The sequence below is a fragment of the Gavia stellata genome, chromosome 11 (genome assembly GCF_030936135.1).
Source record: "Gavia stellata isolate bGavSte3 chromosome 11, bGavSte3.hap2, whole genome shotgun sequence".
Taxonomy (NCBI): domain Eukaryota; kingdom Metazoa; phylum Chordata; class Aves; order Gaviiformes; family Gaviidae; genus Gavia; species Gavia stellata.
Window position 1 is genome coordinate 11,811,940 of NC_082604.1, and position 27,417 is coordinate 11,839,356.

Consider the following 27,417-nt stretch of genomic DNA (forward strand, 5'->3'; position numbering starts at 1 on the left):
TTAAAAGACAGTAGGTGGAGTTTGCCCTCAGAAAGACGCCTGCCCTCTCCTACTTGGACTACACTAGAAGTCTAGCACTTCAGTGTAGATACCCAAGCTGGATGTCTGCATGCTGTCTTTCTTCCTAGACACATTTTTACATAGGATACTGTGATGGGCTGGTGACAGACAGTGGTTTTGATCTGGAACAACTCAGCCATGTTCTTCTCTACTGCATTCATTTATATTTTCTGCTGGATTCATACGCATGCAGCACAAGTGGGTGGCAAGTTGCTGTTGACAGAAATAGTACAAGAGAAAGGGTTGTGATGACACTGAGGAAAAACTAGGAAGATGAAGGAGGCCCTGCCCAGCTTGCACCCTCTGCACACAGGTCCAGGCGCTGCATCCAAGCTCCATCCTGGGCTTTGCCTGAACTCTGCTGTAGGCAGGCTTGTGCCCAGCCCTCTCCCCTGCTGCTCCCAACTTCTTCACTTGTCTTTGACCTGGGATCTGACTTGTCACCTTGCATTTGCCTGATGGTTGATGGGACGGTCAACAGCTCCATGTCGCTGTGCCCAGTATGGTGGGACTGTGCCCTTGTTGGGGAGATCACTGCCCTGCCTAGGCTGGGGTTGTTTTCCTCCGTGGAAGGAAGCCACGCTTGCAGCTTGCTGTCAAACACTCATAACTTGCCTAGGGAACCACTGTAACCCCAGGCCCAAGAAAGGAAAGGACTGGCCACCAAGGAAGCCAAAACCTGTAAAAACTTGAGAAGAGTAGGACTTGTGTTTTCTCAGACAGAAGGCAGTACCCAAAGGTATTCTGTAAGTGCACACAGACAGATAAACAAGCAGATTGTGTGCAGCAGAAAGAAAAGGACACACCTAAAATTATTATCAAGACTTCAGTGTGAAAATAAGGAAGACATATCAGAACATCAAACTGATAGAACAGTGTTGTATGCAACATTCTTAAGGATGGCCTTTTAAATCACTGAACAAGAAAATCAAGGATATCTGCAGAGAGATTTTAAAACTGTCAATTATTCCTGCTAGGACTTCTACACAATGAAAAAATGGAAAGAGCATCCTGAAAGGGATGAGGGTAGAGCTAGGGTACAGCCTGATGCAATTCTTTTTGAGATCTGACAGAATACATGGGGCCTGGACGGGCTGACGTAGTCTGGTAATTCATAATGTGATATTATGCTAGAAATCACCACCAGGGCTCTTCTGGAGCATTTCCTGTGGATTAGAAGAACCCAGGTGACTAGTCTGTGGCTGCTTTTATTGTGTGACCACTCAATTTATGAACAACAATCATATAGTCAATAGAATAAAAATAGTTACGTAACTGATCTCAACATAAAATTATATATGGGGGATCACGGGAGAAGGACCATATTTCTAGTGTGCTTCAAGCACCCGTTTTAAACTTTTTATAGATTTTTTTTTTTTTTAAAGACTAAATCCCCATTGATAGTTTGTAAATCTTAGAGCCTGGAGGAGTGGTAAAATTGAGGAAGACTCTCCTACAGAATGATGGGGATTGCCTGGTAAGATGTGCTCAGGCTAACAATTTGTGTTTCAAAGAGGCCAAATGTAAGACCACAGAATCACAGAATCATTAAGGTTGGAAAAGACCTGTAAGATCATCAAGTCCAACCATCAACCCAACACTACCACGCCCACTAAACCATGTCCTGCAGATCATCTATCTAAAGGCAAATAACATCTAATTCTCGGTATTATAGAACTTCCATTTTTATCTAGTAAGAGATCATATTTCAGACCACTTGCCTCTAAAACAGTGCTGTTGGTATTTGTAAAGAACTGAATTGGCAAGTTGCAGGCCTTGGATCAATACACGCTTCAATACTTCTGGCATTGCTACTCATTTTGACCTCCAAAACATTACTGTGACCATAACTCAAAATATAGGGAAAGCTCAGAGGCTACTTTCCTCTCTTTAAAAAATTATCTGCTGTATATAGTAACATTTTTCATTTTATTTTTCTGTATGGAATTGGAAAATTGATAGTTACTGACACCACAAGGAAACAGCTGCTCTTAGGCAGCCTATGCTGCGAGCGAGAGCCAGTTTCAGGAAAGGTCACCTAATGGGGCCCTTGGAAGTGTTCTACCGACATAAGGAGAGGGCGCTCTGCTGGTCAGAATTGACGTGCAAGCTGGGTTTAAGTGGGACAGGAAATGGATGGCTCTGTCAACCGCATTTGCTGACAAATTTTATGTAATGCTGTTGGGGTGGTGATTGATGTAGAAAAGACGTCGTTCAACAAGACAGCCTTTGTGGAGTTTACCAGTCGGTAAGACAGGAAGCTTAACGAGCAGCTGGGTTTTCTGAAGTGTGCAGTTGCTTTTGAGCGGTAGCTAGGCAACTACTTATCCTTCGGAAGACGCTCCCTAAAGCGACTGGCCTTTTGCCCTTGCACATGAGGGTGGTATGCCAGGTTCATCACACACTGAGCCAGAATTCCACCCACTTAACACATAATTAGATCTTCGTATTTCCGTATTACAACAGTATGTTAATCCACCACAGCACAAAGATAGAAGCAGAGCGCTGAGTGCTCCACACGAAGCTCTGCTGCTTGACAATCAACACTTAAGAGGCGGACGGGTCGCAAGGAGCGGTTTCAGCAGGAGCGAGCAGTAGGCAGCGACGGGCAGCAGGAGCGGTACAGGCGCTGGAGCAGAGGGTCCCGGCTCTGCCGGCACCCGCAGTCAGCGCTGCCTGAAGTGTCCTCCCCTTGGGCACCACCGGTTACCGTGAGGCTCGACTGAGGAGCCGCGGAGGCACAACGCCCGCAGCGCCAAGGCAGCACGGCACTAACGCAAGCGGCCTGCCCTCCAGGCAGGCAGGGAGAAGGCCGTGAGAAGCTGCAGGGATAAGTTAAACAGAGTCTCTCCGTGCAGAGAGCTGTGCCGCTCACTGCTGCTCCTCACCCTCTGGCTGGAAGCAGGGCCGGCGACCACCTGCTCCCGCCGGCCCGCAGGTCGCCGTGACAGCGGCGCCGCTCGCCCGGGGCCCAACGCCGTTTGCAAGCGCCCCTTTCCACCCCCTCGTCCACAGGGCCGCGCCGGGCCCGGCCCCGCGGCTGACCTTGCGTTGCGGCCTGGGGACACCTCCCAGCGCGCCTGCGCGGCGCCCGCCTTGCCTCACTAAAAATGGATGCCCTCCGGCTCCTTCGTATGTGAGGCACCAGCGAGAACCGCTTCCGCCCTCTTTCGGTCACATGACGCACGGTCCCCGGCCCGGCAGCCCTTACGGGAGCCCGATGGGGACAAACAAGCTACGTTTTGCGTGTTACCTGAGGAGTGTGGTGAGGGCGCGCAGCGCCGCTTAACGACCCCCCGCCCGCGGGAGGCAGCGCGAGGGTCTGGAGCGCGGCAGGAGCGGCCCAGCCGGAGCAGGCAGGGCTGGGCAGGGGGTCGCCGGCCGCCCTCCCGCCGCTCTGGGTAAGTACGGGCTGCCGGGGCCTGGCGGCAGCGTCTCCAGCTCGTCCCGAGGGGGGGCTTAGCCTGGCCGCGGGGCGCTAGCCCGTCCACCCCCTCAGCCTGAGACCCCCTCAGCCTGTGTCGTCCCCCCGCGACCGTGTCTCCTCTCAGCCCCGTTCCCCCTGCCGCGGGCCCCGTGGTGGAGAGCCCCCTCCTGCCCCAGCCCCGCTCTTCGCCCCGTGCCTGCCCGCTTGCCTCGGCTCGCCGCTGTCTTCCCCGCGCCCCATCCCGCTCCCCCCTCCCCAACCTCGGGCCGCCCCTTCGGCTCCCCGGGCGCTTCTGCCCGTCGCCCTGTTGGTGGCCGCCCCTTCCCGCCGGTGCCGGGTGCCGCTGCCTGACACCTGCCGCTGCCCGGTGTCGCACGCCCAGCGCTCCCGGCGTTGCCAGCTCTGTGTTCACAACGCGTTACTGGAAACGTTTTAATAGCGGCACCAGCGCCGCTTGTAGCCGCCTCCACAGCTGGAGGTTGGCAGGGGCCCTGGCCGCCCGTTCTGGAGACTCGACCCTCGAGGGGACTGACGGGACCCTCGGGGTGGTCGCAAGTGCCAAGGGAGCGCTTGGGCACGCCGAGGGCTCCTGTGCTCTCCTGGGCGCCCGGTGCCCCTGCTACCTTCCTCTGACATTAGCTGACTGGGTCTGTTGCCGGACGCTCTTAATGCTGTCACAAGACGATGAATATTTGGGTGTTTCAGAGAAATGGTTGTCAGACTGTGACAATTCTTTTTCCTCCTAAAGTTTCCAGTATTTTTTCTATTAAAAAAAAAAAAAGGTGTTTTGCGTTAAAACCTCCAGCTGGAGTAAAACAAACTTGAAAGAATGCAGCCTTAAGTGTTTTGTGATCCCGTAGCCTTGTTTATGTATAATAGATATTTTTTTGTTCAGGTCATTCATGTGCTAAGGAGAGGAGGTAACCTAGCTCTCCTTTCCCTCAAATTGTTCCGTTAGTGCTTTGTTATTTCATAGCCTCTGATCCTGAATGCCTTTGTGATATATGTTCTAACAGTTTTAGGGTACCCTAATAGGGTCCTTTGGGTCCTATAATGCATGTTCTTAATTTTGCTTTAAGTCTTCCTCTTCCCCTTTTACTTTTCAAAGGATATCTAGACACTTGCCAAAGGAGCACTTTGTAGCTTATTACATGCACTTGAACAGACTAGCTGTAAAGTAGCCACATCAGAACAAACAGTACTGTAGCTGGAGAAGTTGCAGTTAGTTTGGTGTAGGCTGTAAAACCTGCTCTGATCTCAGTGCTGGCACTGTTATACTGTTACCAGTACTCATCTTCATATATCTCAGATTAACTTGGACATCCACACTGTGCATAACATTCCTGATTGCAGCACAGATATGGCCACTGTCTGATTATTGCCGGAATGCTGCCAGAAGTCATCCTTCAGATTCGTATGCATTGCTTCATCCCTCTCTCTTCTGTTGCCATTCCTGTTCAGGAGAGGGGGAAGGAGGTACCCCTATGTCTTTCTGAACACACACAATTCACCTTATAGAACTCCTCTTGCTCTCTCTTCCCTTGTCCTCCTCTGGATTTTTTCCTTCCTTTCTCTCTTCCACTGAATGCCACTGATGCTCTTTTGTGCTTCAGCTGCTCTCTGTCCTTTATTTATCCTGTATTTGTGATTGTATTTTTATTGCCTCATCATTCTCAGACTTCTTTTCTATTATCATGCCTCTTTAGAGCTACTTAGTTCTGTAAATATCAATTTTAAAATCTTCTCCCTGATTTATTATTAATGTCTTCTGTAAAATGCTTTGTGTAACAAGAACATTACAGAAAACGTAACTTTGATTTCTGTTCTCTTTAAATAGTTGGGGGTTTTGTTAACAAGCCCCATTTAAATATTTAAAGTTTTCTGTTGCTGAAATCTCACGGTGTCTTGTTTTGCTGTTCTCTTGTAAAAAGGACTAAAAATTGAAATCACTTTGACAGAAAATACAATTCTCGGTGATGCAAAGTAGATGAGATGTAGGCAAGAGTAGGAAGACTTTGAGGTATTGTATCTATAGGTCCTTAGCAAGTACAGCTAAACCCACACAGTGATATTTAAAGTAGTTTATAAAGCAGCTATTCTAATGCCATCCTTTTTTGTGTGTGTTTTACCTTACAGCTGGAAAGCAGTTGTCATACAGACTTGTGTACAAAAGCAATGCCAAACTTTAGGGAAGCTGTGGTGTAAATGCTGCTGCAGTGTAGTGATACTTAATTGTGAAAATTAGCGCCATGCAGGTATTTCAAAATGAGAAAGTGAACAAGCAGTGAAACACCTTTTGTCAAGTCTTGTGAGCAATAATTATTCTTTAAGCTGCTGCCAGTAGATATTTTGGGTACTTTAAGTTCTTCTTAAAATTTGGTCTTTATATTGACATCATGATTTTTACTCCTGTCAATCTGGAAATGCTTTACTGGTCATAGACCATGCGTTGAAATGAAAAGCACCTTTTGGAACGTGGAAATGAACAAAGTACACAGTCTTCTGACATGTCACTGGCTGATCTAGACGATGTCTTGCAAGAGGGACAAATCTAGCTTGCAAGACCAAAGGGCGGGCACAAATAAAACCCAAAGTGAAATCTTAAGAATTTTGAAGTGACAGAGCTGCTTAAGCACCTCTTGAACTCCTATAAAGTGTTTATTACTAATTGAATGGGTTGTTCCAGTTTCTTTCACTTGATACATACAAACAGTAAGAATTAATATAGATGGATTAAATCTGCATCACTTCAGGTGTTTCCTTTATAACTACTTTTTTTTTTTTTAAGTTTACATAGAACAGTGACCTTGCCTTCTCCCTGATGCCCAGTTCTCCTACTGTGCTGCAGTGAGACTTTGAGACAAATGACATTTTTTCATTTGATCTGTGGTGATAGGAAGTCCTGAGAATAACACTAAAGATCCCAGGATGGATTGCCAAGTAGATCACATCTTAACTATATTAAATGAGTGCATTTAGTATGGTGTTACACAATCCAGATCCTTCTGTGTGCTTCTTTCAGTTGTCTGAAGGTTACTATTAGTTTGAGGTTTTATTAATAAATATGGAAAGTATTGTTTCTGTGTGATGGTGGGAGGAATGGCTTGTGGTCCATCCCACCTGCCACGTAGATAGTCTGCACTGAGGTGTTTTGTTGAAGTTCTGCGTGTTCAGTTTATGAAAGCACGCACACAGCAACAGACGTAGCCTTGCTCCAAAAATAGTAAAAGAATGTAGTGGCAATTATAATTGCAAAACCTGCCTTTTTGCCAGGATAGATTACTTCATTTAGGGAACTACTTCAAGCAATACCACTGGAAGATTTCTTTTGTTCTCCTATGTCAACATGCAGTTTTGTAAGACTTCGTCCATTTTCTCAAATAGCAGTACACTGGATCTGTGTAAATATAGATCAATATTTCAGATTTGTTACCAATCCTGAGTAGATTTCCTACCAATCCTGCCCATTCTTTCTGGTTTGTTGGTTTGTTTGTTTTTCTTTTTCTGCCAGCTAGTGCAGGAATAGCACATCCCATGCAGAATTTCTATGTTTTTTTTGTCACAGCTCAGGTTGAGGACCCTCAGTGCAGCTTTGAGCATTGCCTACAGCATCACTTTGTTCTTCTGTTACTGCCCTCAGTTCCTTGTGACTACACTCCCTATGAATTTTATCGTGTAATTTGGTTCTCTAAATAAGTCTGTTCAGTTAGGATCATCTACCATTTGCCTAGTAATCAGAACAAAGAGTTTCCTTTACACACTTTCTGCCAGTTTTCTATACTGCTATTATAGCTTTTGGTTTTCTTTTGCCAGAATGAGTGGGGCTGCATTCCCATCTCCAGCTGCCGAGATGGCAGAAATTAATCGCCTTCAGTATGAAATGGAATACACCGAAGGAATCAGTCAGCGCATGAGGGTCCCAGAAAAGCTCAAAGTAGCTCCTCAAAATGCTGACCTTGAGAAGGGCACCCAAGAAGGATTTCCAAATGCCAGTGTAACTATGCAGGTTCCAGAACGGATTGTAGTGGCAGGTATGTCTGCATCTCAATAAAAGAAAAATAGGGGAAAACTTAAATTAGCTCCTCAGATTTCTGGTTGGACAAAAATATATATTGATATATTTTTTAAAAGAAAAACCTGTAAAATTCTTTTTGGTTTTCAAACAGCTATTGCTCATCAACTTTGACTTACAAAGTTTTTTAAACTTTGAAAATGTTTCATGAATAGTTCTGGTATAGCTTGTAGTCGAGACAGTTAATGAATGAATTATGAACAGAAAGTTTAATTGCTGACTTTTCATCTTACTAAACCATTTCTGGAGCAAAAAAAATTAATGTTTATTGATTTAGACCTGATTTTTCTTAATTAAGCTAAAGTAACTATAACAAATTTTGGGGATGTACTATATATTAGCCATGCAAAGGGTGTTTGATTATAATCAGAATGCTAATTATGTTAAGGATCTGTCTATTATTGGGTGGACTCTATCAATAGTATTTATGGTCATGGGCTTTACTTTGACAGACCTGGAACTGCTGAAGGCCTTGCAATTTGCAAAAAGTGTGACATGCATATATTTTATGCTTTGAAAGAGTGGCATCTTCACATCCCCAGTCACCATATTTCTAAACAAGTACACCTTTAATAGGACTATGTCTTGAGATTAAAAATGCCCTCACTTGCAATAACAGTTGATGTTGCTCGGGATTACTCAGGATCATTGTTCTCAAAGAAACTGCTCAAATAAGTGTCAATTAATGTGGTCTTTATGAGAGCTTTAACCATACTTTTTAACATGCAAGCCCTGTTAAAGAAAGGTGTATTTAATTATTTGGCATAGTCAGGGGAATGTGCGATGTGATGTCTTTTTGAACTTTAGCATTAGCCCTCAGGCCTCAGAACAGCTTGCTTTCTATTGACAACTGATGTTCTTGCAGGTAATAGTGAAGACATTCCATTTTCCAGACCGCCAGACCTTGACCTTCTTCAGTCTACTCCATTCAAACCACTGGCATTGAAAACTCCTCCTCGTGTTATTTCTCTTAGTGATCGACCGCTAGATTTTTTGGACCTAGAAAAACCTCCACAGCAGACACCTCAAAATGAAGAGGCTAGTGCTTATTTTGCTTTTTCCTTAGTTGAGAAGCATTCTACTAAAGAAAGTGAAATGACCAATGATTTCTCGACTGTGTTGCAGGTCTAATTGGTGCTAACATTAAGTTCGGAAAATATATAAATATTGTTATTAGCACTGTAGTAGTTGTAATTATGACTTTGAAGTTCCATATTTAACAGGCAGATGGCTAGGGGTTGCCATGCTTAGTAAGCTTACACAGTACTTACAAAAATAAAGTCATAATTAGAACTACTCAATATTCTATTAACAAAAAATTCCTTTCAGTTGAAGAGAAAGCTGCAAGATCGTTTTTAATTTGCAGGTTATCAGAAAACAGTTTATAGTTAACCTCTGGAATTCATGGCCAGATGATATAACACCACATAGAACTAGTGAGTTTTAACAAAACTCTGAAAACCAACTTCAAAGAATGGTATAACATTGGCATCCAGGTGGATGATGTATAATTGACATCTTAAAAACTGAAAAATATTTATGAAGCTGCATATTCTATAGACTCATAAAATACAGTAGAAATATATTTAACTCTGGTTATAGGAAGTAATATTAAACGTAATATTGCTTTCTTACATATTCAGAATTCTGTTTGTTCATACTTTTGGAATCAGATCATATGGATAGATGACAGGATTGCAGTAAGTTTGGGCCTTGGTTTTATAGGTACTAGTATCAGATTCTGTCATCAGTTGTTTTCCTCCTAATCACTGAAACCCATGAAAATGTGCCTTTGTATCTGAGGGCAGATCTAACTTACAAATCTCTAATGCAAGTTATTAAGTGTCTCCTGGAATTCCCTGTCTTTTATGTCCCTCTTTCTCCCATTCTACACAGGTCCGCTCAGTGGGAAGACTGAAGAGAGAACGTTCCATGAGCGAAAATGCCACTCGACAGAATGGCCAGCTGGCCCGAAATGATTCCATGTGAGTAGAGCAACAGGGTGCAGAGACACAGCTACAGCTTTGTTACATATTTTCTTTGTTCCTTATCTTCCCATTATTTGCTTTTTCCAACTAATATTTTGTATGTTGTGGCAAGTACATAATTTTAAATATTGTAAGGCCAGCATTTTTCTTAATTTCTATGCTTTTTGCTTAGTGAGGCGACACATTTGTGAAGTATTTTCTTGCAGTGGATGGGTGGGAGCGTTAGTGGGCTCACAGTTGGTTTCACCAGTTATAGTGAATTGTTGCTTCAGGAGATTTTTCAGTTTCTGAGCTGGTATAATATTCCCCCAGCCCTGATTTTTTTCAGGAAATTGAGTTCTTTGTGCATGAAAATGTTCCCGGTTCTCTCACTATTGATATTATATAATGGTTTTCATTCATAGAAAAAGGAATATGTGTATTTCTCATAAATATTAGCGTAAGTAACTTTTCTTTGGTGTCAATGTACTTAATGTATTGGAATCTGTGAGTATCTATCTTTTGAGACCAAAATGGCAAGTAGCATTTAGAATTGGAAACTTCATCGATTGATACCATATGAGGTAGCAATTCCTATGGTGCTTTCTGAAGACATACAGGTCTGTATATTTTTATTAGATATGACAGTCTTTGATTAATCATCGTTTATTCAGAGTGACAGCATCTTTCCACCTGGCAATACCTGTTTTTGCAATGTAACACTTAAAACTCCTATCTAGAAGATTCCTATTACAGCTACCATAAAGAATACTTTCCCTTGTTGAAAGTATGTTAGATTTAAGACCTGAAAGATGGGATTCACCTGTCCCAATGTAGACTATATAACACTATTGCTGAATCACCATAAACTTAATTTCCAGTAACTAGAGGAAAGTAAGTGCATGACCTACTTAGGGTTTACCTATTTTTCGTCTAAAATGGATCAAATCAATTACGTCCTAGAAATGTGTTTTCTTCTGGGGCACTAGGAGGTACCATATGTACTATATATCTGTATACCTGTTAGTTAATTTGTCTAAAACTGGGAAAATGTACTCTGATGCGTGTTCCAGACATGTTATAATTCTTCTCTTCCTCCAGATCTTCATGGAAATATTGTTGCATATCTTCCTCTTCTTACTTAATCAGGCTTTTGGTTCATACAAGCTTATAGATCGCACATGTCTAGGTACTCAAGTCTGCTGAGTCATATATACTCACTGAGCTGGCAAAACCAGATTCACATCCATAAGTTCCTGATCAGCTCGTTCTCCAAATGTTCTACCAGCCCACTACTAAGTGCCCAAGTTCCCTGTGGTATCTGTCATCCAGTTATGTCCTGTTGTACTGGTCATACTAGAATTTCGCTGCAGGAATGGCCTTCACGTGCCTATCTGAGAGTTTGCACATGATGCGTGCTGGAATAGATGGTGTTCATGTGATGGAAGCTGCTTATGAAAAAGTTTACCCCTTTGATGTTACCAGCTCTGCTGTGCCAGTCTTTGATGTATTGGACTTAAAGGAAAAACAGATGTGTTATGAATTCTTGCGATTTCTTGAAATCACTTCATCCTTGCTCCCCAGGTTAGTTTAGTCTTCCAAAAGTCATGGACTGTGTCCGCCCAGCCAGCTATCTGAGAAACTGGCAAGATCAGATCTGACTGGATGTATCCAGTTGCTGTCAGATTTCTCACATACTGTTTGGACTTCTTGAATCCAAAAATCATAAATCTGTAAAACTCACCTGTGTGCTTTGCTGTCACTCAGTAGCTATAGATAGAAATACTGGTTTAAAATGGTCTGAATATTATTTGCTGTCACAGTTCATTAATCTACTAGCCGTCCTTCAGAGGCTTAGCAATACAATAAGAACTTGGAATCCTGTAAATTGAAAAAGAGTATGATCAATGAACATAAACTGAGTCACGCAAGCTACCAGTTATATCATTTACAAAAGGCAGGAAATTATGACACATTTGGAGATTAGTTTTCCTCTCAATGCCCATGATAGTGCCTGCATAACGTCTGTCAAATATATCAAACTTCCAATGCCAAGCAGGTTCCATTATGAGTGTCTTTTAGGAAAATTATATAAACTTTAGATTGATCAAGAATCTCTTCTCTTTTGTATGAAAAATAACAGCTAGCTAATACTGAGCCTGCTGTATCTGGGCTCTCTGCTGCCCATGTGGAAGAAGCTATCTTTCTTCACCGCAGCATTCCACACTTGCTGACCTGCAGATAACGTATTTTAGTAGAACTTCATTTGTCTCTTGCCCTCTCAAGTACTTGTTTTCTTACAATAGAAGTTACACTGTGCCTAATGTGTAGATCGTCTGCTTTGAAATCATTGAGGTTCCTAAAAATTGCTTCTTTTTGTCATCATTGCTTCTTCTGACTTGGTGTGATCCAAAAGAAGAAATAGCTTTGAACATGCTGTGGCATTCTCAGTGATGCTGAGTCTGGCATTTCTCCCTCACACAGGTTTTGTCAATCTCCAAGTCGAGAATGTGACTATATACCTGGCTAACTCTCAGGAGAATGTTATGTTCAGATTACAAAAACACTATGTTCAAGGTGGAACTTGTATGGCTCACACAAATGCAGGAAAGCCAAGTGTTTTGTACGTGGTAAAAAAGATATCTCTTGGCTCTTGTTTCCTCACAATTTAAGCCCACAGGACGTATACTGTAAACAGGGAAAAAAAAAAAGCAAGTTTCATGTAAATAAAACCAGAAGTAGCAATTCTACAAAGAAAATTGATAATGTGGCATTCTGTTTTCACTGTGGTAGCTACTTAGAGAAGCTACCCATGTGGAAGTGTTATTCTATAGCTCAAAATAGGCAATATAAGCAAACAAACCTGCTTGATGTAAATTATGCTATTTCGGATGGTTCTGGGTATCATCTAGCTCATAGACTACTATTTCTAATAGAGGTTCATAGTAAATGTGATGTGTATGTTTTAAGTTTAGCTTCCTTGTTGATAAATTAGACCATTTAAGTAAATAAATTCTAGTACAACTGTATTCTTTGCAGTACAGAAAAATGATACCTCATTTATATCATGCTGAAATTTCTTTACCGTCTAGAAATATTATTTTTTCTAGTGGTACAAAACCACAAGAAACTAGCTGCTCCTAAAATTCTTATTTCTGGTGTTGTTGGATGAAAGAAATAGTCGTCGTTCTAATTACTGTAATGATACTTTGATGCTTCATCAAAACTGGCTTGACTTTTAAGTTCATATCATGTCTAAGTAGTTTACTTCTGCAGTAACAAATACTATGGTCCTCTAACTTGACAAAGATCAGCTCTTTATTCCTGTGCCTGTGTGAGTCTGGTTCATGTCTTTAAATATGAGAGTCCACATTTTACTTAAAATATTTAATTCCTATCCAAAAAATCATTCTTCTTTTTTTCTTTTTTTTAATGCTTGTTTCTCTTACCTCCTTCCTGATAGACATGGTAGTCTACTCAGATGCTGTGATGAGGACCCCATTGAAAAGGCACATGGAGCACTGCCTCTCAAAACCTTTGGTTTCTAAATAGGACTATAATACTCAAATTTTAATCTGGGACACTGTTGTCCTCTTTGGACAAAATGTTCACATGTACTGCGCAAAATTCCAGTGCTTGACCTACAAAGTGACAAAATTAAACATTCTGGAATAGGTTGTCAGATTGAACTGAAAGAATTGTCTGGGCTCCCTACCACAGTGTTCTCTACATGGTACAAGTAGTTGGGTGTTTTCTGTTGTTTGTTTTTTTTCCTCTTCTGTCACATGCAGAGACAGTTCCAAGAAGTTTTTGGGAGTTGGGCTTCACTAAAGACACTAATTACAAAATGTTTTTTAAAAAAAAATGAGACTAACAAGTAGGCACCTGCTTGTACAATAACTATCTATCTGCATAGTGATAATGACAGCTCTCTAAATTGCAATCCCTCTATTTATAAGGATTCTTACTTAAGAGATTACAATTATCATTCAAGGTGGCACAGATCAGATACTGTCCCAAGAAATAAAATGCCACGGTTCCAGTCACCTCTTTCGACTAAGGATTGCACGTAAGCCTAAATGTTACCTGGTGTATGAAAATCAAGACTGTGTTTATTTATGTAGCTCTCTGCAATACTAATTTTCTAAGTATCTGTAGTTTAGAATATAAAATTTGAAACAGCCTTTGCTACACTGAATGTGTGGTTTCTAATTTTGCTTCAGGGTTTCTCAAACTTTGCCAAATTGTTTCCCTGTGTAAAGAACATGGGGAAAAATACTGGTGGGAAAAGGAAAGGGACAGCTTCGACTAAACCTATTTGTAAAGAAAAATTACATTTCAAAGCAGCTTTAGTTTGTTTGATTCTTTGTTCTTTGGCTGTTTTTGAATAGCTGGAGAAACAAAGCTTTTTGTTGGCCATTGCCCACCAATGTTGAATGCAAGGATTCCACTTCTGCATCGGAATTCAACAAACCACCAAGTGCATGGAAAAGGGGACTGCGTTTAATTTTTTTTTTCTGCTCCAGCCTTTGCCTTAGAAAACCACATCTCTCTAGAGAGTTCAGTTTCACAGTTTGAGAAATTCTGTTCTTCATGCAAGTCGTGGGGGAAAAGGTAATGGTGTGCACGTCTTTAATAAGAATATAGTCTATGTGGTTGAATTTAAAGTAACCTTGATTAGTTAAATCTGTTTACCTCTCATTTGATACTTCCAGAACTGTAAGTCAGAGGAATATCTGAAATAAACCCTGTGTACATCACAAATGTTTTGAAAAGGTTTAGAGGAAATTACTGCTAAGCTAAAAACTCTGTATATAGTAGAATGTTACTGTGCTCTTCCATAGTAATTTCTGTAATTCCATGTTGTTTGTTTTGGTTCCAAACTCTGGAACTGACTGGTGTCTATAACCAAGGAGTGCTAAAATAAGTGGCTGGAGCTGTATATAAGAATTCTTTTCAGAAATCTGAAACAAAATTATACCTAGGACTAAGGCCATTTAACTACAAATGGAGGAGAGAAGGGCGATAGCCACAATGTCTAATGATAAGTAGTCATGCTAAATGTTAGAGAATTTTCCTTATGTTAGAGGGTTTTTTCTTATGTCATCTTGGCCAATTTATATATCGGATATTTGCTTCATAATATTTCTTCTGCATGGTCTCTGACATAGTCCAAAGGACTACCCCATGTTTACAGGTCAATAATTTTGAATCCTGAAAAAGGAGGATAGGAGAAAAATTTGGCTTCTTACTTGGTCGTCCACCCCTCCGCCCCCTATTCCTTAAGCCTGACATTTGAATGCTTGAACCCTTCATAGAATTAGTCTCACTTTCAGACAGAAAGGAAGAGAGAGGTCTCTCTCAAACAATGCACTTTAGAAGGGTATTAAAATTAGCAATAGCCTTTAAGGAAAAAATTTTAGTAACTTCATGCAGCTGTACAGTTTACCTTATATCTAGGAGCAATCTCTTAAATAATTAAATCAGTTAAGAAACTAAATACTCTCTTAAGTAAGAATTAAATAATATCTTAAAATGAATGAAGTAATCTCTTGAAACTTCCTTTTCTTACAAGCCACCTATAAAACAACGAGCATAAAGTAGTCTAGGGACTAGACCATGGGGTTAGGAATGATCTAGTTCTGAAGTATGCCTTGATTTTTTTTTTTTCCTTATTATAGACACTTTCCTTTTAATCAGTATATGTAACTTTCTTCTAGAGAATTTTGTGCAGTTCTAGTTAAATAGTTTTTTGGGATTTTTTTTCAGTATCTACAGAAGACTTTGTCTGCAAATAACATTATTATGGTATTTGCAGTAATACCATTCTGGACAACAGGAGTTCCACAATATCTTCTAGTTTGCAGTATGTCTAAATACTGTTTGTTACCTTTTTTAAGCTGTCTTTCAGCCTATTCTGTAAATCTCTGAAGTGATAAACAGGAAAAATTACTTTTAATATAAAACATACTACGAGTTCAAGCCTTCAGTTCTTCCCTCATTTCCCTCAAGCCAGCAAATCCACAAAGGAGTAGAAATTCTCATAAATTCACTTTAGTGGCAGTATTTCCATACTTGCCCCTGCTTCTTGATATTTTTCTAGTGAATACTGGCATTCCCAATGCAATTCAAGAGTAAAATGTGTGGATGTGACCACTACCATTGATTACAAAGTAGAAATCGTAAATATAGAAGACAGATGGATCCCACAAGTCTTGGAGAACCATAAAAGCTGTAAAGAAGTGAAGTAGATGTTTACTAATGTCTCCTTCTCCTTTTTACTTGTCCAAATATACTCTACAGCAGCATGAAAAGATATTTGCAGTTTAGGTAATAAATAATGACAGTATCAGTCAAGCACCAGCCACTGCTGTCTTTGCATGTCTCTTGAAGCATGGGATGGCTGAACTTCTCTGTGGGTGAAATGACATCCATGTAACATGCTTTGAATCTGTCTTTTCAATTGAATTTTCTTTCTTACTCAGTTTTGTGATCTTGGTGCCAGCCAGTTGCAGAGCAACTCTATTCAAAATAAGAGTATCCATGGGATTATGACCCATCTAGAGGTTATCCAAATATCAAGCCAGCTTCCAAGCACTGAGCCACTAATGCTTTGCTTAATTTCTTAAAAATGCCTGAAGCAGGAAGGTTGGCATTCTCGCTCCAGAAACTGTTGGAGCAAAGCACAAGTGGCAAGATCAAAGGAAATGTGTTGAATTATGGATGCTAATCTTGGAATAAAAACTATTCCAAGGTTTAAAGGCTACAGTGACTCGCACTTTGTTTTGCATTTATGTTAATATTTACAATTAAGTTAACACAAATTACTTCGTATTAAAAAAAGCATCTCACCCTTAATTAAAGTTTCCTGATTTAAAAAAAAAAATAAATATCTTGATGTGTGAAGGACAATGTGGATAAAGTCAGGTTGAATGTAAAGAAACATGAGCAAATCAAAGGCAGCTTATCAAAACCAATTTCTGTCTGATAGAGATGAGGTTTGTATAATCCAAATGGTCATGTTTTGAATTTCAATCCTGTGTATTTTAAATATTATTTTTGCATCATAGTCAAAAACTCAGATAATGTAATTTGTTGTCACTGGGATATGAATTCTGTGCTTTTTTAAAATTTCTTGCAGTTGCCCTTAAACTTTGTTCATGTGCAAATAAAAATATGATCTTGATCTTTAGTCGCAGCTTGAAGAAAAATTTTTGCTGAAGAGGCTCTGTGTGACATTCTCCTTATTGAAAAAGGCTTGTGTTTTGAAAGAGATTATGGGTAGGATTTTTTAAAAAATGCCAATGCTTGTAAAACCACTTTTCTTATTGATGTCAGTGAGGACTTGAATACTGACTTCAACAGGTACAGATTTAGCTGGACAAGGACTTTCTAAAACTAACTTGTGTAACAGATCAAAACTGTGTCCTTGGCTTATTACTTGCATTTGTTTCTGAAGAACATAGCTCATGATCCCTACGCTACTAGAATTTGGGAGTGTTAACTTACAGTGGTGGGAGAAGGGTAAACGAAAAGCAAGCAATAAGCGTTTTGGAATGGGGTCTATCTGAAAAGCTTTTATTAATTTAAAATCTGACTATAGTATTTCTCTCTTCATTTACTATGCTTGTACGAACAGTGTGACACCATCACTGCAACAGGCTCGTGTCTGTCCTCCCAGTATGTTACCTGAAGATGGAACTAATCTTTACTCTGCTCGTGGCATTTTGTCGTTTATCCAGTCTTCCACTCGTAGGGCTTACCAGCAGGTCTTGGATGTGCTGGATGAAAACCGCAGGTGATTGGTTGTCACTGATTCTGCCAGCTTTTGCTGCTTTTTTTTTTTACTTTTTTCCTTTTTAGTGGAGTTTGGTTTCTGTTTACAAAATAATGAGATGAAATTATTTGCTTTTGCTTTCCTTTGCTTTCACTATTCATAAGCAATTTAATTGTCCAAAATTCACATTTCAAAATGCTTCTATTTCAGTCAAATATAGTATTATTTTGGTTTCCTTCCAAATAAAAATCAAAATAGGAAGTGTTAGTCTGTGGCTGCAAGCGATTTTGCTGTTCCCAGATTGTCAGTGCTTTCTGCAATTAATACTTGACCCTGAGCCTGCAAATTTATTAAGCTTTGTCTTCTGCTTCTCTATTGGTGAGCAATGGTGCAAATCAGTAAGATTGGGTTGATGTTGTCATAAAGCATTAAAACAAATGTGCAGAAACAGGATAGAATATTATGCAAGGCATTGCAGACACTGCTTTTGGGAACATGTCAAGACTTTAGGGAATAGTTATGTCTGGTTGATACATGACTGATGGTGACCACTTTGCTGGATGCTGACAGCAAGAAAGGCAATGTATACTGAGAAGCTGGTTGCTCCTCTGATTAATGCTGTCACTGTTTTTATGGATAAGTTGATACTTTGAGAGGTAACAAGCCAATACAAGCCTCATGGCAATTGGTCACCATCCCTGGAGGTATTTAAAAGACGTGTAGACATGGCGTTTAGGGACATGGTTTAGTGGGGGACTTGGCAGTGTTAAGTTTACAGTTGGACTCGATCTTAAGGGTCTTTTCCAACCTAAACGATTCTATGATTTCCATTTTCTTCAGTGGAGTTTTGCCCACTTGATGTATCCTTGGACTGTTTTGATTTGGCACTTCTAAGCGTTAAAGAATGGCATGTTTAACGCTACAGAAACATTTACAAAGACTAATAATGGCAAAGTTAATTTACTAAAAGCAATTTTCATTTCAATAGTATGCTAGCACAGAGGTTCAGGTAGAAATTGCACATGGTTAGTCTCTAGTGTAGGGCTAGCCAAGACAAGGCTAGGTTGAATTAGAGGAGATGATTGGCAAGAATGTTGAGAGGAACTGCTCATTCCTCCTGCAGCCTTTCAGTGTTGCCTGTGCTAGGAAGTCCTTTGAAATTTGCCATCTGCCTCTGGTTGCTATGCTAATATCCCAGCAGCACTCAATATTTTGTAGTGTGAAGTTAAATTATTTGCTTTGTAGTTGTTTTGGTAATAAAATGTGACTATCAAGCCAATCTTATTGTGAATGTTTGTGCGTTTGCAGTGGCTTTCCAAACTGGCACCTCCTGTAGCTCACCATGTTTGCTGACCTGACAGTATAGAAATGTCCATATTAACATTCCTGAATCATAGAGAACTCCAGTCTTTCTGGCCTTTATGTTATTAACTTTGGATTTTAAAAAACAAACGAAAACCCAAAAAGAAATTAGCTGCATAGTTCCCCTTGAAACTCTGCGAGTTGGGTGCTTAACCCTGACTTAATCCTATGAAATTTCAGGCTGTAACTGTTAAAATTTTGATGCCTGTGAACACTTGGACAGCAATACCTTTTTTCCTTGTCAATATTAAAAAAAAATAAAAAATTAGATGGAATTACAAGTTTGTTTCACTTTACAAAATTAAAGCTGCCAGATGAGGATGAATTCTACTGTTTGTGAATAACAGCACTTACAGATACTGTGCTAAGAGTCCTTGTTAAAATATAGACTGAAATTCTAGCCCTTTCCCAAGTCTGCAGTGAAGCTAACAGGTTTTATTCCTGGCTTCCATTAGGCATGTTCTTGCCTGTGTTTTCTTGAATTCTGGAAAACGTACACATATGCATACATACATACATACACTTTCAACTTAACTTCAGTTATCTGAAAATTTCCAGGGTTCTGAGTGCTTCAAAAGCTGCATTATTCTTCCTGGTTTGGGTTAATTTTTGAGGTATTCTTACTAACCTTTCTAGAAGAAATGGGAAACCTGTTTCTAGTCATCTATGAACAAATAGGTGCTAAAATAAAGAACTTTTCAATAAGGTGAAAGTGTATTCTTTGTGGTTGGGTGTTTAGATACCCACCATTGCTCTACAGCTGGCAGAGGAATGTGAAATTTGGATGATCCACTTGCATGGTTGCAAAATATTGTTCATTTTAAATTGCTCCAAACCTGCACTCTGTTCTTTTGCTCTGTGTAATGTGCTTTCTATCTCAAAACCTTATCTATTTTAACATTTTATGCTTAATATTAGAAGAGATCTTTTAAAATGAACAAGATCTGACTATGTGTTACTCACTGGAAATATTTTAAACTTGTTTGATGGCTTGCTTTTTTTTTCCAAAATATTTTCCAGTCTACTGAAACTGCTAACAGTAGGTGCTGATTGTACTGCTGCAGATAATGAATTATGCCTAGTTTAGCCAGCACTGCTCACATAATAGGATATTTAAATGGGCAACAATTTAATGATCACTGTTTACACTGTCTGTTTACTCTTGCGTTTCCTTCAGCTTGGACAAGGACAATAGGTCAGTTTTGTTTTCCAGTTCTAACCATTTTTCTGTTTCAATTTCTGTCAAATGACTGTAGGGCCAATACCTAGTGTCTTTTAAAGACTGATCTTTTATGCTCTAGGCAACAACAAAAAAACATTACAAAAAAACCCTCCCTGCATTTAAGGAGATTTTAGTAATGTCTTAAATGCAGAAAAAAAGACAATTTCATAGCTGAATAGACTTGTGTTGAAATCTGTACTTTATCTGAACTATTCTTCATCTCTTGGGTCGATACCTTTTTATTTAGGAGAAAAAAGTATGGAAATTTATTACTATTTCCTTTCTTCAGGATAGCCCTTTCTAAAAAGCGACTATCCTTCTTTAATGCCAGACTTCACCCACATAATCATATTCTGAGGTGTTATGAGATCGCTTCTTATATTGAGCAAGTTAATGATATTTTTCATGGTAGAAATAAAATGGGATGTGAGTTAAGACCATCAAAGAGGGCTACACATGACTTTGGATTGGGGTAATATAGTTCAGAAGAAAATTAAATGGGTCTGCAAATGTGAAGGAGCCTGGGAAAAACAGTAGCCTATTGCTTTGTTGAAGTAACCACTTACAGCACTGAGACAAGCGAGGGGAGCAGTTTCACCCAGTTACTGATTCTTCAATGCACAAATCCTTTTTGTAGTTTAGAAGCTGAGCATCTTACCCCGTTCACATCCAGAACGTGTCCATAAAGTCCTAGTGCCCATTCTTACTTTTCTGAGATTCCCAGAGGTGTGTTAAAGTACAGTAAAGGTGAACATAGCTCCTACCTCTGCTGAACAAAGAGAATGCACTGGCCTCAGTCCCTGTGCACATGCACAGAAACAATGGAAGTTGGTCCCAGGTACCAAGATTGTTCACACCTTGTTGTTTTCCTCCCAGACCACATGTTTATGATTGCATCATTACTGTCTTATTTCCATTGCATGCTCTGCTCTAAGCAGAGGAAGACAAACCAGATTCATTTGGTCATTGCCTTATTGACTGGTTTCCCACTGTTATTAAATTGTATCACTCTACATTCCCTCCACGTTTCAGGTTGCTGCTGTATTTGCAGTGAAATAGTTGAGTGTACATGGCCTCCCAGTTACGGCTTCTTCTGATCATGTGTTAATGTTTAGGATGGAATTGACAAAAGTAGCCAGAAAATTCAAAGGTTTAATGTACTCTTACTTAGTTTTTTTAAAGAAGGCCATGTATTTAATAGCTTGACTATGTTACATTTGTGCATTCTTTATTTACCAAAAAACTTGCTGCTGATTTTGGGGTAAGGTGATTTCAGTTATGAGGCCATAACTGTGATCTACATAATGAATTTTTTTGTTGATATATATAACCAAACAAGTAAAAAGTGTGGGAGAGGCAGGGGAGTATTCTGGTGATCCTTTTGGGTCCCCTTGTAAAGAAATAAAATGTGAACTGCAAAGAAAAGGAAGAAATCATGTGCAGCTTCTTAACAGCCTGGCTGTGTTGGGAAGTAGGATTAAAGGCTTGTCTTTTGTTTAGATTAAGTTCCTGATTTGCACAGATCCCAGAATGCTGTAGTTTTGTTCCTTGGTGTAGCCCTCACTACCACCAAGCCTGTGGCTTTCCTTGGGAAGGGTAGTGTGGAGTAGTTAATATTGATCAGTTCTACAACAGCCGTGAAACTTTGTTTGCTGCAAAATACCACAGAGGCCAAGAGTTTGAGAGCAATTGAGACCTATCGTTCTCATCGCACAAAATCCAAATGTTGTTGCCCTCTGTCAGATGGCGTGGCAAGTGCCTGCTGTATACTGACAAGCTGGCGTTCATGTATCTGCCAGTTAATTACAGGTGACTTATGTTCTCAGAGAAATTCTGCGCCCTGTTCCATAGCTGCTGTTTGCTGAATTTCTTATGCTTTCTCAAAGTATTTAGTTCTAGCATCTGTCAGACAAGGCTTCAGACTAGCTGAATTATTTCTCTGATTAAAAAATAGGAATACCTTTTTTGATAACTTTCTGCAAGACCTCATGCACTGAAGAATATTCTTTTATTTTATTGTCTATATATATTGGAAATGGGGGTTTCTGCTTTGTAAAACACATCATGCTGACTTATGTGCTAGACAGAAAAACACTGTGGTATGCTCTTACGGTGCTGATTAGGGTGGGACCTAGTCCCAGTAAGTATTGTAGCGGGCAGCAGAGTTTGCTAAGGCTTCTAGATCCTGATCCTTTTAAATGAAACTAATGGTTGTGATATTTTTGCATGGTTCTTGCTTGTTCTCCCAGCCACCTCAGCACCAAGCCTCTGCTTCCTACATGTACCTGCTGTACAGATCTTCATACCTAGATTCTCTTTGTCTTTAATTTTATAGCCTGGCATATACATGGGTTAAATGCATGGTACAAGTACCTCCTGTTGGCATGGGGAAAATGGAAGAAACTGAAAAAATATTTCAGGCTCTTGAGCAGTTTGTTACACATCATAAATGTGGAACACTAATGCCTCATTACCAGAGCGATTGAAAACACATAGTACCAGCTTTGTCAGAAGGTACTACTGGTATTCACATCTTCTGTAAATTGGGACACAGTAACTTACTGCAAAGTTAATGTATATTGTATAGCTGCAGCAACTTAAAAAGCTCTACCTTTTCTTCCTCTCTGCCTAGAAAGAAAAGCAAAAGAAATTGAAAGAGCAACACTTATAAGGATGTTCATACCATCTACTCAAAGCTTTTAGTCACCTCCTGGAGAGATCTACCTCTCTTCAGACTATATATGGTCCTTAGGCTACTAGCCCAGGTTTTCCAAATTACATCTAGCATAGCTGAATAAAGAAAAGACAAATCTCCCCTTTCCCTAGGGGGAGGAGAGAATGATTAAAAAGGTTTTTGTCAGTATGTGTAGATACATTTTATTTTTGTTCCATTGCTGTTGGGTGGGGTATTGGTTTTTGAGGGAATTTTAAGTGAAGTTTCTCACGGTCATGTTATAAGACCGATAATCTCCACCCAAATCTCTGTTGCAACAGTTAGTCTTGCATAAATGAAACTATATCATCAAAAATTTGCCTACATGTCTTAGCTGCATAAACATTCACTGTTGATTAAATCTGTGAGAGAAATATGAAAAGTACAATTTACAACAAAATAAATATATATTATATTGTATTGAAACATTATACAATATAAGTGGAAGTATTTTGATGTTCCTTTGCTCTGTGTGTTTTACCTCTTATCTCTGTCGTTTCCTGTTTCTGTCTTGTGCTTTCTATCCACAAAAACCTGCTGTAGGCCAGTGTTACGTGGTGGGTCAGCCGCTACCACTTCCTCTAACCCTCATCATGACAACACCAGGTAAAGAGTTTTTTTTTTTTTGTTAGTCATGATCCACTAATTTAGATTCTAAAATCCAGACTTCTGTTACCCTATTTCTAGTGTCCTTATTTTAAAACACAATGCTTATTTCTATCCTCCCTTTCAACTCTTGGGATATTTCAGGCCTTTATTCCTTACCCATCCAAGTCACCTGCAAAGACCTCACTTATCTAATAGATACAATGTGCTGCAGAATTCTGACTCAAAGTAATGTCCAAGGTTACATTAGCAGTATACTTCAAGTATTTTCTATTTAATAGTGAGTTTCATATTTTTATTGTTAGAAAAATTGACCTTGTGTCACCTTCTTTTTTTCCAACTGTTCTCATAACATGCCTGTGATTGTTAGTTGTAGCTGGATGCCTTTTCACTGCCATGATCTTGGTGGATTGACGTTGTTTCAGTGGAACTGGATATACAATTGACATGTAAGCTCACGGTCAGGATGAAGGAAAAAAAAAATTGTCCCTTCCACATCTGTTGTTCCCATTTGCCACTACACTTCTGTGTTTTCATCGAAATCGAGATTACATTTGTGCTTACGTAGACACTGGATTCAAGCAGGCGATTCTTTTCTAACTCAGGAATTCACTTTTTGTAACGGCCCAAGAGATTATCTCAAGGGATTTCTTGCTGGTAACCCTCTTGATTTAATACCTGGAATGGTTTGGAAGTTGGTACAGCAGCAGTGATATACTGTGACTTTATATTAAATTTATGTGACCTGGGAGGAAAGTGTGCCCATCTCACTGAAATGATGAGCCTCTCTGCTTTTCCCAAGAGATGGTGAGGGACAACTATGCTGTGGATCTGGTGGGATTTTCTAATTTTTTTACCATCTACTGCAAATAAAAAAATGGCTACAAAAAGACCCTCGTCAGAAATATCTTTGGCTTTCAGAGGACCTGTAGTAGTAAGGAAAAGTTATTTTTTTTGTGTGTGCGAAGTTCAGACTTTTTTTTTAACAGCAGTAATGTTCAAATTGTTTTATAATTAATTTAGAGTTATTTTTTTTAAATTGCTGAGTTAGCAATGTGAGCTTCACAGCACTGAGGAAATTAAAAAAAAAAAAAAACAAACCCAACAGTTTCAGTCTTTTCACTATTGCCCAAACTGAAAGAACTACAAGTAGTAAATAGCATAAATAAGTTAAGTGAATGTTTGCAGTCTCCTTAGAATAAAAAATTAATAATAGCCTTAATGAGAAATTTTTTGTAACAAAAGGAGTTACCAAAACTTTTTTTGTCGCATACTGTGTTTTTAGTACAGCTATGACTCGACAGACAATTGCTTATTTGACCGTTTGCTTACTAAAAACTAGTTTTATTCTGATCTCACCTGGAGAAGGTTTCCCTCTCCCTGTACACCCTTCAACCCAAAAACCCACAGATCAAAATGTAATTAACTTCCTATCTTTTCTACAGTGTTGCTCAAGCATCTCATTGTTATCTAAGTCCAGACTAATGCAACTCTCATCTAGAAACAGCAATTCTTATTTAGAAACAATATATTAACGAACGATGATACAGGGAAGCTTTTGACAAGTTGTCTGTTGGAGGGGGGGGAATCTTGCCTGAGCTGAGGGCATTCTATAGGTGTTTGCTGAAAGGGATGAAAGAACATGCAGTGCAAAAGTAGTATCTGCACTTAAGTATGTTCTGCAAGCTTCAGGAATTCTACTCATAGTCACATTAGTCAAAGTTGACCATTAACTGTCATTAAATGCTAAACATTCTTTTAGGTGTATTTTGTTGTGAATTTGGTAGCCTTGACATTATTTTGTTCCATTTCCTAAGCTGTTTGCAGCAGTTGTCCATATGTCCTAATGAGAAAGCAAGTCAAGGGGAACTAATACTGGAAAGTGAGATTTTCAGATAGGAAGTGAGAAACTCAGTGGTAGGTGCAGCATCAGGAACTATTTTTACCTGTTAGTTGTTGGAAAAGAATCTGGTTAAGAGGTAGCATTTGGATGATCAAAACACATACCTTATGTAGACTTTCTGCCACTTCCCAACTGATAATAAACGTGCTGTATTTAATTAACTTGCCCTGGAGTTAGAATAATGCTTTTTCTGAATTGCTACATTAAGAAAACTGAGACGTGCACTGGGAACAAACTTTCTAATACATGCAGAGTTCAGCAAGCAGTGACTCTGCACTAGATTCTTTATTTGCAAAGTTGTCTGCCTAAAATACCGAGATGAATGTGACCGAGATCATTAATCTCAGTAGGTGCCCACTTGGGATATTTAAGTAGGTACTGAGCATAAGACACCCAATTCTTTCCAAGTCTTCATCTGGTTATTTCTCATCTGTTGCCAGGTCTCTTGCAACTTTGGCATTTTAGCTCAGGCAATTTTCAGGTTTCATTAGTCAGTTAAATAACTCGAAACAGTCTTTTGAGCGACCAGGTGACCGCCAAGAAGTCTGTCCGTGTGGAGAATCTTCAAAAATATTTAAGTGTGGAGAGCAATAAACCCAGATTCAGTCAAGCACTTACCCACTTCATATGTATTTGTGCTTCATTCAGTTAGGATCCTGTTGAAATAGACAACTCTGTAGAAGCTGGGAAAAAAAAAGTTTTATGATTCTTCTTTGTCACCACCAAAAACACATCTACTAGTATGTTGACAAAATTTGGTACTTGCTAAGCTCTCTCCCTTATTTGATAGATACGGTCTTTCCAACTTGGATACTACACTTGAGGGAACACCAGATGACATGACAGTTGTAGATGCTGCTTCCTTAAGAAGACAGGTATGTAAAGCATAGTAGTTGATAATATTAAGAAAAAGCCGTAGCAGTAAAATGGGGGAACAGGTTTTCTGTGTGGCTGCAAAGGTATCCATAACAGATATGATGAGAGATCCTCTCTGTACCCCTGCTGGACTGCTGTCATGTATCCTGTATTGTTCTGGGAATCCGGAGAGCCCAACTCCATTTCTGTTCCTGCTTATTAGGGACAGCAAGATCCGATCACTGGCAATTGAAGATAGAAAGTCAGATTATCAAGTGTTTAAAATTCATCTCTCTGAGATACTAATTTTACTTGGGTATTCAGAAGCTTCTACAATGTCTGACAACTTTTAATGAAGTATTAAAAGCCTTTATTTATTTTTAGATAATCAAACTTAATCGCCGTCTACAACTTCTGGAAGAAGAAAACAAAGAGCGTGCTAAAAGGGAAATGATCATGTATTCAATTACTGTAGCTTTCTGGCTACTCAATAGCTGGCTTTGGTTTCGGCGCTAGACACAGCTCTTGGAAAGATTTAATAGTTGAAAATACAATCAACTTGCAAAATTTTTCATTTCTGTTTCTGAATTGTATGCTGTTTTATAATTCATACACTGGAAACTTCCACCACAGATAAAGGCTATAGAATTGCAGTGTTAAAGGGACACCTTGTTGTTCAGTTATAATGTATTTAATAGATTTGCATTGCAAATACTTGCAGTATCCTCCTTTGCATGCTTCAATGTAAATATGGATCAGCCAATAGAAAGTTTGCTTCATGCAATGTAAGGACAGTGATCTACAGGAATAACCACTGGATGTTTTGTTGTGGTGGGAAGAGAACAAATGGAACGGGTTTGGAAAAAATATCAAAACAAAGGAATAAAAAATAGTTTTTATTGTTCTGTTGTTAGATGCAATTAAACATGATTGCATTAGTTTTCCTTTAGTCTGAGTAGTTTGAGGTGTGCCATATTCAAGGAGTGTGTCCTGTTTCATGAGTATGTTCCTTGTTTAAACACATGTTCAGGTCAAATAATAAAAGGTATTCTTTGCTAACATGCAGATTGTCCAGAGGTGTGTAATATGTATTTTTTAGCTTTAATTTTGCAGATGTTTTTCTATAAGATATATTTTTAAGCAAGTCAGTCTGTGAGTGATCAAAAGATTATGCGAGTACAAGATACTGATGCAGTATATTTAATAAAACTCTCTCTCAAAAAAAAAACAAACCCCAAACCATTGTTTAATATTTTTTTAAGAAAACTTACGTGAGGGTTCATCTGAAGTATCAGTCTTCAAAGTAAGTAGTAGTGATGGACTAAACAACTCAAAAGTAGCAGGTGGGCATCCAATACCTGCTGCAGGCTACCATCCCCTGCACGTTGTGGCATTGTTCTCAGCGCGTGTGGCGAGTACACGGGTATGGGAAGCTAGCCTGGCGTCCCCACCT

The 27,417-nt window shown here is 39.5% G+C and overlaps 1 protein-coding gene across 6 annotated transcripts; it reads left to right on the forward strand.

The window, feature by feature from the left end:
* Positions 1-3,421: 3,421 nt before the first annotated feature.
* Positions 3,422-27,168, forward strand: MFF (mitochondrial fission factor). Of its 6 annotated transcripts, XM_059822553.1 has the most exons (9): positions 3,422-3,461; positions 7,301-7,518; positions 8,425-8,597; positions 9,456-9,544; positions 13,521-13,595; positions 17,166-17,324; positions 23,144-23,206; positions 25,900-25,984; positions 26,349-27,168. In XM_059822553.1, exons 2-9 carry the CDS (start codon positions 7,302-7,304, stop codon positions 26,478-26,480), a joined length of 993 nt encoding a protein of 330 aa, XP_059678536.1. In that variant the 5' UTR covers positions 3,422-3,461; position 7,301; the 3' UTR covers positions 26,481-27,168. The 6 variants fall into 6 exon arrangements, with proteins under 6 accessions (XP_059678536.1, XP_059678539.1, XP_059678537.1 ...); XM_059822556.1 differs by lacking the exon at positions 17,166-17,324; XM_059822554.1 differs by lacking the exon at positions 13,521-13,595.
* Positions 27,169-27,417: the final 249 nt, after the last annotated feature.